Source organism: Drosophila novamexicana, unplaced genomic scaffold (assembly GCF_003285875.2).
Source record: "Drosophila novamexicana strain 15010-1031.04,08,12 unplaced genomic scaffold, DnovRS2.1 tig00000387-arrow-pilon, whole genome shotgun sequence".
Taxonomy (NCBI): Eukaryota; Metazoa; Arthropoda; class Insecta; order Diptera; family Drosophilidae; genus Drosophila; species Drosophila novamexicana.
Window position 1 is genome coordinate 2,452,443 of NW_020824800.1, and position 14,248 is coordinate 2,466,690.

The following is a 14,248-nucleotide window of genomic DNA, read 5'->3' on the forward strand; positions in this document are numbered from 1 at the left end:
GATGCAAATATATGTATATAAAAAGCATTAGTTGAAACCTAGTATTTACTGGCAGGATTGATCAGTGTATCTGGAAAAATATATGAGTTTTTAATGGAACTTTATGTTGATCAATCATTCAAATGTCAGCTAATTCAAAAAGTCGGACCCAGCTTGTTCCATGGACACATGTTCCGCATGCGACAGAAATACCAATCTATGAAAAGATTCGAGATGGTAGCCAAGAGAATAGTTAGCGAAGCAAGATGGAAAGAGTGACATGGATATATCGACGCGGCAGTTGATACTAATCAAGCATAGACAAATCCTCTATGCAGCTGGACGACGTCTTCTTCTATGCGTTACACAATTCGTGATAAAATAATAATGTCCAAACGATAAAAGTTAAATATAGATATACTTAATTGAACATCAAAACAAGAGTCAAGCAAAATATTTTTCTTTGATTGAGAGATTTGATGATTCATTTGTTTTCAATTTAAAAGAATATTGTTGACGTGACAGTTTACACGTAGTTATTTTACATATTGCTGTGATAAATTCATAAATTTGGAAAAGTGTTCCATTCATTTTAATTATTTCACAAACAGGCTTTAAATGTCGAAGAAATTAACAAATTCCACACGTAAAGCGAATTCATGCGAATTTATCAGCTATAAATATTACATACCATTTTTCTTTTTTTCTAGTCAACTTTAAACTCCTTTCGGTTATTATTATTTAAAATTCATGTAATTACTTGAAATTGTTAATAGTTTTTGTTTTATTTTTTTGGGCATTGCACATGAGCTTTTAATCTGGGCTGGCATTGCGCGCGCGATAAATAATAAAATTGTATAATTAACGATTTAAATGACAGCGCGCAAAAAAAGTGCTCGACTAGTCCACACATGAGGCGAGTTGCTTTGTTGGATTTAATCTAACAAACCGCATGACTTGATGCCAAATTCTGGACACAAAAAACAGCCCGAAAAGGCGGGTGTGGTCAACTTAGAGATACTCTACAAACTGTTCTTATATACGTATAGAAATACATGTAAATATATAAAGCCTGAAAGCATTTGAATTGTTTACTTTTTTGTATTATTTTGTACATTGTTTTACAATACTCTGGCAAATAGCATGCGTTACTTTTTGGGCAAAATACATACGTTTCGCCTCTATCTTTATTTTCAACCTTTAACCTTTATCTCCCACAGCAATAATTTGTTGTTAACGTAATAGTTATTAAATAAACGCAATGCTTAGATTTATCTTTTGCTTAAAAGGGAAAGCTGAGTTCACATATTCAAAGTTTTACTCCCAAGACTTTGCTGTTTTTTAGTTGAATTTGATATTTGATTGTGATTTATATTTGCCTGAACACATTTGTATATAAAAAAGAAGAAGCAGAGCCAAGTTGCCATAGGTAAAGTAAAATAATTTCTTACTTTGCTGATATTTACAAGAATTACTCTTCTTTCTCCCAGAAAGTCTGATAAATAAAACCCGACAATCGGAAACGCGTGAAAGAGGCGATAAATGTGGCATTAATGGCAATATTCAATACTTAATATAATAAAATAATATAATCTGCTTATAGATTTTCTAACTAGCTGGGCTTAATTTACTAAAATACAATTTGATTTAATATATTAAAAGCAGATCGTCAAAATCATCATATATAGGTCTTACCCAAATGAATAGCTAGTTGTTAATCAAATTCTGCTCCGAATAGTAGCTATAAAATTACGTTGGCATGTTTTCAATATATTTATTTGATGCCATTGAAGTTCTCATTCTTTGTTAATAGCGTACTTTTGCGTAACCTAATCGCATCGATTTTATGTTAGCGATTCGCATTGTGCGAGGTATAACAAAAAGCCAGATTTAACAGACAAACAAATAGATTTAAAGGCTACACAAATAAAAGAGAGCGAGCAAAAAAAAAAAGGGGGAAAAATGCGATAGAGTAACAAATTTCATTAAATAATTAATTCAGCCTCGTTATTATGAGACGATTGTCTACGGGGCGCTCACGTGAATTTGTTTAGACAAAATGCGTCACAATTAAATGACAAACAAATCGATCAAAGCCGAAAACCGACAGCTGCTCGACGAGCTTGACATAAACCAAGCCGCGACCATGCCCCGTTTTTTTTTTGGGTTTTGGGCGTCGACTAATTAAAGCTAATTATTGTCAAAAAAATGTTTAAGTTTTTTATGGCTAGCTGATATATTATTTTTGTAAAAGACAATAAATGTTTGCATTAAGCATTAAGACTTTTCACACATGCCACACGCACACACACACACACATACACACATGTACAGCTGGTGCCCATCGAACCCGCACCCCACCCAAAAGCTGAGCTCAGAGTCGAGCACAGCGCGCGCTGATGAATTTATTTGAACGCTAAACGCCGAACGGGCTAGTTGTGAGACCCGCGCAACGGATAAATTACGATAATCGAGCGCGAAGTGTGTGATGTATATCGTAAGCAGGCCATAAGCTCTATAGATCGAGTATTCGAACATCACCTAATCCTGCAGAGCGACAAGACGATGACGACCCATGCGGATCGCGGCGATGAGTCCGGCTCGGCAGCAACAGTGCCCAGCACAGACGCCACCACGCCGACAACCAGCATGCCAGGCAGCACGGCTAGACCCGCATCGCTGGCCATCAATGTGCCGGCGTTGCCCGGCAATGAGGCGCAGACACCGTCGCCCAATCACAGGAGCAGCATCGTCATCGAGAGCCAGCCGAAGCGGCGTGTCAGCATTGTCTCCGAGCCGCCGGCGCTGGGCTCCAACAACTCCGGCTATGATAATCCCGCCTTTGAACGCAAAATATCGCAGGTGAGTTACGGTCAAGTGATGTGACGGATCGATTAGAGCTGCGCGCCTGCTCCGGGTGATTACGATCGTTACTTTTCGTTTATGCCAGTCATATACTCGTAACACTCGCATATAATATACACACACGCGTGCACATCCATATAATAGATATTGGATGACGGCATTTTTAATGATGCTCGTAAATGTTGAAGTGATCGCCGTGATCAAGTGCCTAGGGATTTACGCGCACTGTTAACTAATCACAGCTCACAAAAAAACGAGAGATACAAAAACAAATTCAATTTTGGCACAGAGCTCAACACATTCACCCCTCGAGATCGGACCGCCCGGTCGCAGGAGAAGCATCCTCAAGGATACATTGGCCCACGACAATGACGGCGATCGTGTTTCGACAAATAGTTATGGTAAGTTAACGCCAGAATTTGTTTCAAAATGAAACATGTAAGAAAAAAACTACATATATAATAGATATAAAGACCAAAATTTGATTCGAAAAGAAAAATTTGAGAAACATAAAATTACTATAGTATTTAGAATTTGGGAATTGATTAAAAAGTTCCAAATTCTAGATTCCCAATTCGAGAACTGAAAGAGAAAATCTTAAATAGAATTTTTGGAATTTATTTTTTCAATAATAAACTAAAATTTTATTTTTCAACTGAACTAAGCTACATTCAATAAAAATTTAAATAAATATGCATAAAGATTTGTCTCCACTTTTGTTTAAATTTAAAAAAAAATGCAAAAAAATATTTAACAAATTTTCCTTTCAACTTCTCTTAGTGTAGCTTTATTCAGATTATCGGACGAATATTGTTATTGTGATGCAGCTATAAATTTTCATCTAATATTCGTTAGATAATTCAAATTGTTTAATTAAGCACTTGATTACTTTTTTGTGCATTTTTATTTAAATATGGATCTCATGTGTTTGTATGCAACGATTAGCTGTAAATTAGTTTATACAATCTACAGCAAGTGTTAAAACATATTTATAATTCGGGGGTTTTAAATATTGACACAGAATGTCATTAAAGCTTCAAAATGTGATTCATACTAATTTGAGTACATAATCTCGTCACATTAGTATTGCAGGTTTGTACTCAAGAGCAATATTGACTGATGTCTTAATTAGTTCGTTTTCCTCAACCTTACATATAAATGCGAAATCTCATAGGCAAAAAGTACAAGTAGTTAAGTGTAACCGACTGGTAGATACCCTGTGCTTAGCTTAACTGCCCATCTTTTCATTAGATCGGAGGTAATAACTCCTATAATCTTCGAGACATGCTCAAAAAGAGGGATTAAATATACTTAATTATAATTATCGAAATTTCAAAAAAAATCTTCTGTGGGACATAAGAGCCTATATGTTAAATTTATAGATCATATTACTAATGCGGACAAAAAAAAAAACAATATTTTAAAAACTTTCCACAAAAAAATATACTTAAAGCATTTTGGGTTGTTGCATTGGCAAAATAATCTAAAATGTTTAGAGAACTTTACGTGATACCAATTTAAAATATTAATTAGTCAAGAAAAAATTCAGTTTAACTTACACGCAGACTTGTTAATAGATATTTCTTGTGAAAAAAAAAGAACTTGGCCTACTTGACCTCACAGTCAACTTAAGAACATGTGATCGCAAAATTTAATAATTATTTCGAAAAAAAATATATATATATTCATATTATATTTGCGCAGCTGGAATTCGTAATTTAAGGAATTCCATAAATATGTTTATGTGCAGAATTATAGACAATAATATTGATAATAATAATAATGATAGCAATGATAATTACAAAGGCCTATCGAGGGCCTCAGAGCTCAGACCTAAGAATGTCAGTTAGCAAAAGCAAATGAAATCTTGAACGAATGTCAATTGAATTCGATATCATAAAGTTGGCATTAACAATTAACGTGCCGCCGGAAAATGACGTTTCGATTTCGTCTCTAGACATGCAGATGCCACACTTAACACCCAATTAGTGCTAGATGTTAATTTGTTGCGTCTATATATCTAGTGGATACCCTTGATAATGTCTGTCTATTCATGCCGCAGAGAACTACAGACAGAGCGCGCTAGACGTGCTTAATGCCAAATACAATAGCCTGCAGGCAGGACAGGGATCTCCGGACAGCAATGGCAATTACGTGGCACAGTCATGGATATATAATTTCTGCTTGAAGTGCCGCAAGGAGGAGCCGAGCGAGTCATGGGAGCCGCCATTCTGGCAAAAGGTTTTCCCCTATCCGCTGTGCCCCACCTTCAGGACATTCTCCCGCCTGGTCTCGCTCATCTGCATTGGTAAGCTTCACATTCCGATTGTTCCAATATATATTTATACCAATTAACACCAGGTGCGCTGCTTTGGATCGTCTCGTTTGTGATCATTGGACACTCGGCTGCGCCGGGTGGGCAGCTTTTCGATTTGGTTGTGCTCACAGTGGCTGCAAATTTCGGCGGCTATCTCATGTCCTTGGCCACCCTGCCACGCCTCATTGGCATGCTGCTGGTGGGCCTATTGTTTCAGGTGAGTTACGCTTTGAGTGTTCGTGTTTTGGCTGCCTTATGTTATCTGTTTTTTTGTTGATAGAACGTTGGCTGGGTGGATCTCGACGGCGACTTCTCCAAGGTGACCGCCCATTTGCGCAAATTCGCGCTCACCATAATTCTGACTCGAGCTGGCCTCGAAATGGATCCGCAAGCCTTCAAGAAGGTGTACAAAACGATACTCAAGCTGGGCATTGTGCCCTGGTTTGTGGAATTCGGTGTTCTGGCGGTTATGTCCCACTTTCTGCTCGGCCTCCCGTGGATCTGGGGCTGTCTCATGGGCGCCATTATGGCAGCCATTGCACCAGCCGTCGTCGTGCCCTGCCTGTTCCGGCTGCGCACCAAGGGCTACGGCGTGGCCAAGGGCATACCCACGCTTGTGGTCGCCGTGTCTGGCGTGGACGATGCCATCTCGGTGGCAATTTTCGGCATCATCAGCACGATCATGTTCTCGGACCGTGGCCAGCTCTATCTGATTGCCCAGGTGCCGGTCTGTCTGATTGCCGGCCTGGGCTTCGGCCTCATCTGGGGCCTGTTGGCCCGCATCTTTCCGGAGAAGGGCGACGCCTATGTGGTGCCGCTGCGCACGCTGCTGCTGTTCATCGGCAACCTGGTGGCCATCTATGGCAGCGATAAGCTGGGCTTTGAGGGCGCCGGTCCTTTGGCCGTCGTCTTCTCGTCTTTCATATCCAATTACTTCTGGTGCAAGGATGGCTGGACCATCGATGACAATCCGGTGGGCACTGGTTTCGAGATCTTCTGGATGATCTTTGAGCCCATTCTGTTCGGCGTGACGGGCGCCACGATCAAACTGCGCGAGCTTGATCCGAGCCTGCTTTACATTGGTGCCCTCTGCATTTTCACAGGCGTCATCATACGCATCCTGGTCACGGCTGCCATTGCCATTGGCGATCGCTTGAACATGCGCGAGAAGTTCTTTGTGGGCCTGTCCTGGATGGCCAAGGCAACGGTTCAGGCTGCTCTGGGACCTGTGGCTCTCAGGCATTTGGGCGCTGATGCCACAGACGAGGAGCGCAGCTGGGCCAAAACAGTTCAAACCATTTGCATTTTTAGCATATTGCTGACAGCTCCCTTGGGCGCGATCCTGATATCTGTGACTGGCCCCAGGATGCTGACAAAGACGAAACAGGCTCAGCAGAATCTCACTGGCTGGCGACGACCCTCCATACGCGACATCAGCATTATCGACGAGGAGGAGGAGCGCGAGGATCCCGAGCTGCCGCAGGACAAGCAGACCCAGGATAATACCCAAAGCAATTCACAATTTCCAAACTTTTCATACACTTCATACAACAAGTAGTTGGGAGACAAACTTAACGCAGGCGCCAATTACTCTTAAGCCCAACGAATTATTAATACATTTTTTCTTTGTAAAATAAAAGCCAAAAATAAAAAATTAAAAACAAAACACCTGGTTCGGTTACAATGTGAACTAAACCTCGTTTTCCACATCCTTTTTTAAGTTTTGGTTCAAGTCGGTTTAAATATTCCCATGAACCGATTGAAATTCCTGACTCGAACCGGTCGTATTCAAAACAGCCTTTCAGTCTGGAGATTTATAACCTTTTGCCGCATTCCTTCGATAAATATTAATTCTTGATCTAGGCTTGTAGTTTACAAGAGCTGGAGACACGAAATTTGGTATGCAGATTCTCGATTTGCCTTCAACTAAGACACTCCAATGATAGAATATGTACGTAGGAAATAATTGAACTATCGCTTTTACAATTCCAAAAATTGTCCAAACATTGTCTGCCAATTGCCAGTTAGATTACAGGCAGGTAAAATATATGAGAGACAATAATTTAGATATCAATTTTCTTATAAATCATTTTCCCATCTCAGGCTTCAACCTGCTGCAATTGACTATAAATATATTTTATGGCCTATTGTTGAATATATATTTTTTATAGAGCTTTGCAGTAGCCGTCGCAGTCAGCTGTATTGGCTGTTAAGCTCGTTTACAATGACATCAGGGATCATTAAAGTGAGAGAGATAATTGTAAATGTAAAAACTTTACACGGTCAAAAATAAACAAAAAATAATACAAAAAAACTGACAATAAATCATTTATATATACTAGAATCATGTTCTAGTTAACTGCATTTGGTAGGCATTTCTCTTGATGATAAACTTTGCGTTTCAGTTTTAGTCTCCACTCATTTTCCGCTCGTGTGGATGGAATATTTAAAATAGATTTTGTTTAGTGATTGATTAACGGCTTATACTATATCTTAAAGAGGCTTTAAGCAAATTGGACTTCGCTCATTTAACCTGTCAATTCCATTTTCAAGCTTTGGCGATGGATTTTTCCGAAAGAGTGGAAATGCGTTGCAAATGGAATAGTACAAAGATGCGTTAAGGCTGATATATCAAATAAATTTGCAAATATAGTATGTATTATTATTTGTGTTTGAATAAAAATACAAATCGTAATGTTCACGAAAAGTTTTAAAAGATCTCAATTCTCTGTAGTACTTTGGATAAATCCTTTTAAAAATTCTTCTGTTTAAGTCAAGTTTTTATAGAACTTGCATAGTAAAAATCCATTATTTAGTCCATTTGCATGATGTGCTCGGAAATTTTAAGCGGCTAAATAAATCTTGAGTTGAAGAAGGTTTGACCTGAGCTTATAAATATTTTTGCACGGGTTCGCCGAGAATAGTTTCCAATTCCTGGACAGCACTGCGCGTGTTCTTCTCGACACGATCGTGCTCGTCCTCGAGCAGTTCGGCTATGAACGGCACCGTCTCCGGCAGCAGGGGGGCAAAGCTTTCGCTTAGCTTGCGGGCAATGGCCACGCTGGTGTTGAAGGCCAGGATGCGTACCTCGGGCGTGCTGGTGCGCGTCTTGAGCAGCACCTGGTTGTTGAGCTGCTTCCATAGCACATCGTTGGTGGCAGCAGCCAGCTGGGCAATGCAGTCGCTCAGATTTTGCTGCAGCTGCTCGCGATCGCCGGCCAGCACCAGGCTGTTCTCCAGCTGATCCACGAGCGGCGGCATCAGCGTGCGGAACCGATGATCGTTGACAAAGTCGCTGCTGCAGTGCAGGAATACATGATGCAATGTGCTGAGTATGGCCGACAGCAGTTCCGCAACATTCTCGACATCCACATCTTCGGCCAGCTCCTGACGCAATGTGTTGTGTTCCTGCAGCAGCCGTGCGGCATCCTCGATAAAATCGCCGGCGAAGAGCACGAACAGCGACTTGAGCGCCTCGGCAATGCGCTTGGTCAGCAGGAAGTAGGTAAGCTGCGGTTCCAGATCCTTGCGCTCCATGGCCCACTTGTGAACCCTACCAAACATGGGCCGGAAGCTCGTCTCGGACAGCTTAAGTATCCAGGCCACAAAAGTCTCAATCACGGATGACTCAATATCCGTCATGCGCTGCCGCTGCAGCTGACGTCCGCGCACCTGCAGCCGGAATTCAAGCGCCTGAAGGAAGAGCTCAGAAAGCGGTTCCTGCACGGCCTGTAGGTCGGCATTTCCATTGTGCTTAATGCAGGGCAGCAGAAGCTGGCGCATAAGCATGCCCAGCTCGTCGTAGGCCTGCGCCTCCAACAGACTTTCGTAGGTCTTGGCACAGCTGGGCACCAAAATGCGAGCCTCAACGCCCTGCGCCACCGCCGTCCACACGTCCACAATGCGCAGCTTGAGTGCCTGGGTGCGCTTGTCCAGCGCCAGCTGTGCACTCTCCAGCTGCACCGAGAGTCTTATGAGCGCGCCGATAATATCCACCAGATAGGGTCCCAGGAAGAGCGGCAGTGTGATGAATAGCTTGTGCATGGCTTTAAGTAAAAGGCAGGATGAATTCCACGTTAATATTGGGCAAGAATAACTGAGACAAATCCGAATCCTACATGCTTTTCTAGTGATGCAGTGTTATAATGGATTCCTTTTATTTATGAATGATATTGTTAAAGTGTGTAGATTAGATTCTTCCTCCTTTTGCTCCAAAGCGCTTGACTCTGTCTTAAAGAGTTGAACATTTCCAAATTTTGGGGATATGTTGGGAGATATTCCAAAAAAGTGAAAAATTATTTATCTGTGCATACTGCACAAGAACCTTCATACATTATTTACGGTAAATGGTTCTTGAATTCCTCGAGGCTTGCTTTAAAATCCTTGTCTAAAAATCGATATTTATGAATTTTGTGCGAATAGGAGGATATCCAAAACTAAAGCTCGTTCTTGTAAAATGTCCAATTTCTAGATTTTATAGTTCTCTCGAAAGACAGCCAGACCTGGCTAGATCGACGCAGCTCGTCGACTTGATCAACAACTTATTACTTTATGGGACGGGAAATGCTTCCTTTCGTTTGCGCACAAACAATCCTCAATTTTTACCAAGCTAGAGATTGATATAGACTATAAAACTCACCTGTAACCAGAGCGGAGCAGACATAGTCGGGCGCTTGTCGTTGGGTTAGCAGCAGCTGCACCTGTTCCTTGAGCAATTCGGTTAGCTGTGGCGCAAACTTGGGCAGCTGGGCCAGAGCGTGCGCCTTGATGCTGCCGCAGATCTCGACGAGGGTGAGCACCACATTGCCGACGACAGCCTTGGGCACATTGGCGCGTCGCTTGGTGATGCGCGTCAGTTTGGCCAGCAGTGTGCGACACTCCTCGACATAGTCGCGTCCATGGCGATGGGCCAGCAGCTGCATGGCGTGCAGGGCCGTCTGCTGCAGCTGCGCCTGCTGAGCATTGCTGCCGCCCGTGGTGTCCAGCACGCCGTCAATGATGGCGCCCAGCGGCTCGAAGAGCACACCAAAGTGCGCCGCCTGGGACTGGGCAAAGTAATCGCTGGGTGGCGTCAACTTGGTGACCAGCAGCTCGAGCACCTTGATGCGCACATAGATCAGCTCGTGCTGCAGCAGCTTCGTGATCACATTGAGGAAATACTCGGGCGAAAGCAGCCCAATGGCATTGTCCAGTACATCGTGCACATGATTTGCCAGCACGCGCCAATATTTCTCCAGCGAGGGCGATGACGAGCCCGTCGCCAGTTGCAGAGCATTATTGACCACGCTCACATAGGCAAGTGTCTTGAGTATAAAGTTTTGATAAAGGGGCCGCAGCCGCTCAAGCTGCTGCGTCCTGGGACTGCCCAGTTTGGTCTGGAACTCGACGGCGCTGCTCAGCCCGGACAGATAGTCCATGATGAGATATTTATAGTGTCGCAGCTGCTTGAAGCTGCGCGTGCGCACATCGAACAGCTGCTGTTCGGGCGAGATGTTGTTGCCGGCTGCCGGGACTTGGCTTTGCGTCTCCTTGTTGATGGGCAGCTTGGCCAGGTAGTCGAGCAGCTGTATGCACGTGTCCAGTATGACCTCGGGCTGCTCGAACATCAGTGTCAGCTCTCGTGCAAACTCCACGCGCGACTTGTCCAAGGATTTGGTCTGCTTGCCCGACTGTGCGGGCGCCTGTTCCATCAGCATTTGCGACTCGAAAATGATGCACAGGAACTGCCACAGATGCTGGCGGGGATCGAGCACGCGGAAGAGCGTGTCGTAGAGCGGCAGGCGACGATGCACCGGCACATCCGTGCATATATCCGCAAACACCTTCAGCACGGCAATGACAAGGCGCTCGCGCTGTGCGCCAGACTGCAGCAGGAGCGTGGGCACAATGGTCTCCACCACGTTCTTGATAATGTGCAGACTGAAGGCATCGTCGTGGCGAGCCACCGTGGAGCCCACGAACGTAAAGATCTCGACAATCTTGTGCAGCACCTGCTGCGGATACAGGGCGGCGCAGCGCGTAAGGAAGAGCAGCGCATGCTGCTGCGTCTGCGGATTTTGTGTGTTGCGCAGACACTGGACCACCTGCTCGATGCGGAAACAGGATTCGGGCAGCACCTTGGACAGTTGCACGCCCGCCGCCTGCGACACCTCGCAGCAGTGCAGCAGGCCGGATAGGATTAGTTGTTTGGGATATTCGGCAGCGCTGTGCTCCTCCAGCTGCAGGCACAGCTGCAGCAGCTCAAAGAGCGAGGGTATCAGCTGCTCGGCGCCCACCAGCTGCTTCTTGTGTTCCAGCAGCTCGAGCAGCGTCATGCCCTGCTTCCAGGTCACACATGTCAGATCCAGTTTGGTATTTGGCGCGCCACGGCGTCGCTCCGGCTGCTTGACCGGGATGATGCGCGTGCTCTTGCTGCACATGCTGGCCAGCATGCCAACCAGGGGCTGGCACTCGATGCTGCAGCGCTTGAGCAGGCGATGGGCTGCCAGGAAGATGCTATCGTTGTCGGATGCAGTGGCCGCCTCCACAATAAGCTGCAGCAGCTTCACCTTATGCTGGCTCTGAAGCTGCTCGTAGGTCTCTGGCGTCAGCGAGTTGAGTAGCACGCAGGGCAGCGGCTGCAGCTTTTGCTCCAGCTGCACATAAGTCGTGTGCTGCTTAAAGCTCGCCTCCAGCAGCTGCCAGGCGGCGGGTTGGTGCTTGAGAACGCCCAAGCCCACGGCGCCTTCGAAGCGTTCGATGACAGCGCAGTAGATGTCGCTGTATGGCCAGTTTAGCTGCGCCAGCTGCGATGTGTCCTTGCTGGCATCGTGCCTGGACGCCGCCTGCAGCGCTGCCTCGCCCAACGGCAGCAGTGCCGTCAGCAGCGCCTCGTTGTTCATGTGTTTCAACGCCCGCAGCAGCGAGGCGGTGCATATGGCCGGTTGTGTCACATCGCAAACCAGCTCCAGCAGCGTGCGACGCAGCTTGGCCAGCAGCAGCTTCTCGCGCGGCGTGCATTTGCTGCTCTGCAATATTGTGTGCAGGATGAGCGCGTATTGTTCGTGATCCATACACAGTTCGCTCTGGCGTCGCAGCAGGCATTCGACCAGATGGGCCACATGTGGCTCCAGCTGCTTGAGCTCGAGCAGCTGGAGCGTGGCCAGCGCCTGTTGGCGCAACGTTTGCAGCGGCGAATTGCATGCATTGGCGATGCGCAGCACGTGCAACAGGCTGCAGCTGACCACAGCCGGCCGCGGACGCAGCAGCGCCTGCAGCAGCTGGAAGCCGCGCACGCGCAACAGCGCATAGTCCTCGGCCTGGCTGTACAGCTCTGGCAGCGTCTCGTACACATAAAAGTTGCATAGGAAATCCAGTTTGTGTTGCGCCTCGGGCAGCATGTGATTCAGGCAATCCTTGAGCGAGCGCGTCCATTCCCTGCGCTCGACGGGCGCACACTGCTCGGCATAAACCCGACTGCTCAGCGTGTCCAGCAGCAGCAGGCACAGGCGCAGCTCCTCGCTTAACTCTGTCCAGGGCAACGTTGCAAGCTCGCTGAACTTTGTATTCTTGGCCACGGTTTGTAAAAAGTCCGCGTACAGCTGAAGTGGCACATGATTTTTGTTGCCGTTGCCCTGGCTGGCGTTCTCCTTGGCCAGACGAAACTGAAATCCTTGCGTGTAGACGCCCACGCGCTGCAGCATGTGCAGACTCTCTGCGGTGGTCAGCTCACGTTTCGCATAGGCTGTCAGCAGCAGCAGCAGGTGCGTCAGCTGAGACGCCTCACCGCGCAAATAGGCAACGCCGCCATGCTGCTCCACGCTCTCGAGCAGCGCCAGCTGTTGTTTGCCCGCTTGCGTCACATTGGCGATAACATCGAGAAACTTTTTGCGATGCAGACACACATTGAAGTCGCCATGCTCCGTGCTCACCTCCAGCTGCCCCAGAAATGGCAGCTTGCTGGCGAAATTGCTGCTCAATATGATTAGCAAGGCGGCATGCTCCCTGGCGTTCAGGGCATCGCAGGGAAACAGATAGGGCATCAGGGCCAGCAGCAGCAGATTTGTATCGTAATTGTCGCTCACTGCGGCTGTGGTCAGATGCTGTACCACTTGCGGCACCACCGCATCCCATTGCGTCCCGCGCTGCTGCTGAGCACGCTGCAGCAGCTCGCACAGCGTCTGGGCAAAGATTGCGGCGCCCATCATCTCCACAAAGTCAACGGTGGGCAGCGTGAGCAGCGCCGAGACCACAGCCGGGCTATCGTCCTTGATCCGATCGGGCAGGCACTCCTGCAGTAGGCGATAGCTGCGCTCCCGCCGCTTGGCCACTTTCAGGTTCTGCAGCAGCTGCTGCACCGCGCCCAGGCGCCAATCGGCGCTGTAATGGTAGAGCTTCTCATATGCCCGTTTCGCCTTCTCGTCGTTTGTGTTGAGTCGAAAGCCTGCGGAAAAGCGGGAATTAGAGTTCTGCATGGAAGAGTTTGATTCTCATTGAAGCTAAGATTCTGATTTCTTTAGTACAAATGTTAATTTCGTCTGTTAGTACACCAAGGTTTAAGGTGAAATGCTAGACTTATCTTCAAAATTAGGATTATCCTAATCTAACAAGTACAATAAACGATTCTAAAAACATTTCCTGTGAAAGTGGGGCTATTGTTTCCTCCTGTCAGTCTGTTACAAACAATATCACGTTTGCTATAAAGTGCTTTTTAAATAGTACAGGGTATATTTAGCATCCTTACTGAATTCTCAAATGGTATTCTTATGTTATAGTTATTAAATGTTACAGCTCGACTTACCTAAGGCCAGTTTTAAAGCCTTATGTCGATTGCTCGTATTGGATTTGGCACTTAGGGCCGTCTTGACGCTCAAGTCAAAGGCCTCCGGATAGCGACGTTCGAGTTTCTCCAGAAACTCTGTGTACCATGTCTGGAAATTGGTTTTGGCTGGCATCATTTCGTCATCCGAATCAATGATAATAGTATCCTCTTCATCCTCATTCGAATTGGTGTCCATGGGCGTGGATTCATGCTCAGCTTCCACGTCCACAAAAGTGTCCAGGAAACAACTAAGAGAGAGAGAGTAAATTATAAGATTGAGGGATTAG

At 45.9% G+C, this 14,248-nt stretch overlaps 2 protein-coding genes across 3 annotated transcripts in view; one reads left to right on the forward strand and one right to left on the reverse strand.

Annotated features, from left to right (window-relative positions):
- The window catches only part of LOC115760259 (HEAT repeat-containing protein 1 homolog), a 51,138-nt gene that overhangs the window by 35,696 nt on the left and 1,194 nt on the right, over positions 1-14,248 (reverse strand). Inside the window, exons 2-4 of one of the 2 annotated variants that reach the window (XM_030701521.1) lie at positions 13,941-14,209; positions 9,801-13,583; positions 7,465-9,207 (exon numbers count right to left, since the gene is read on the reverse strand). In XM_030701521.1, coding sequence (XP_030557381.1) covers positions 8,051-9,207; positions 9,801-13,583; positions 13,941-14,209 — 5,209 coding nt within the window. In that variant the 3' untranslated portion in view covers positions 7,465-8,050. Of the gene's footprint in view, positions 1-7,464; positions 9,208-9,800; positions 13,584-13,940; positions 14,210-14,248 lie in introns of those variants that run through there. The other variant, XM_030701522.1, reaches the window with a different exon arrangement.
- LOC115760261 (sodium/hydrogen exchanger 9B2-like) lies at positions 2,410-6,813 on the forward strand. Its single transcript, XM_030701525.1, has 6 exons — positions 2,410-2,476; positions 2,533-2,841; positions 3,134-3,245; positions 4,907-5,152; positions 5,206-5,378; positions 5,442-6,813. The coding sequence occupies exons 1-6, from the start codon at positions 2,468-2,470 to the stop codon at positions 6,717-6,719; spliced, it is 2,127 nt and encodes a 708-aa protein (XP_030557385.1). The 5' UTR covers positions 2,410-2,467; the 3' UTR covers positions 6,720-6,813.

What these genes read in the sequence shown, in the direction of transcription:
- LOC115760261 (XM_030701525.1), top strand. An exon ending in TTGAACGCAAAATATCGCAG is followed by an intron (nt 2,842 to 3,133) that starts GTGAGTTACGGT and finishes ATTTTGGCACAG; the next exon opens with AGCTCAACACATTCACCCCT. An exon ending in TGGTGGGCCTATTGTTTCAG is followed by an intron (nt 5,379 to 5,441) that starts GTGAGTTACGCT and finishes TTTTGTTGATAG; the next exon opens with AACGTTGGCTGGGTGGATCT.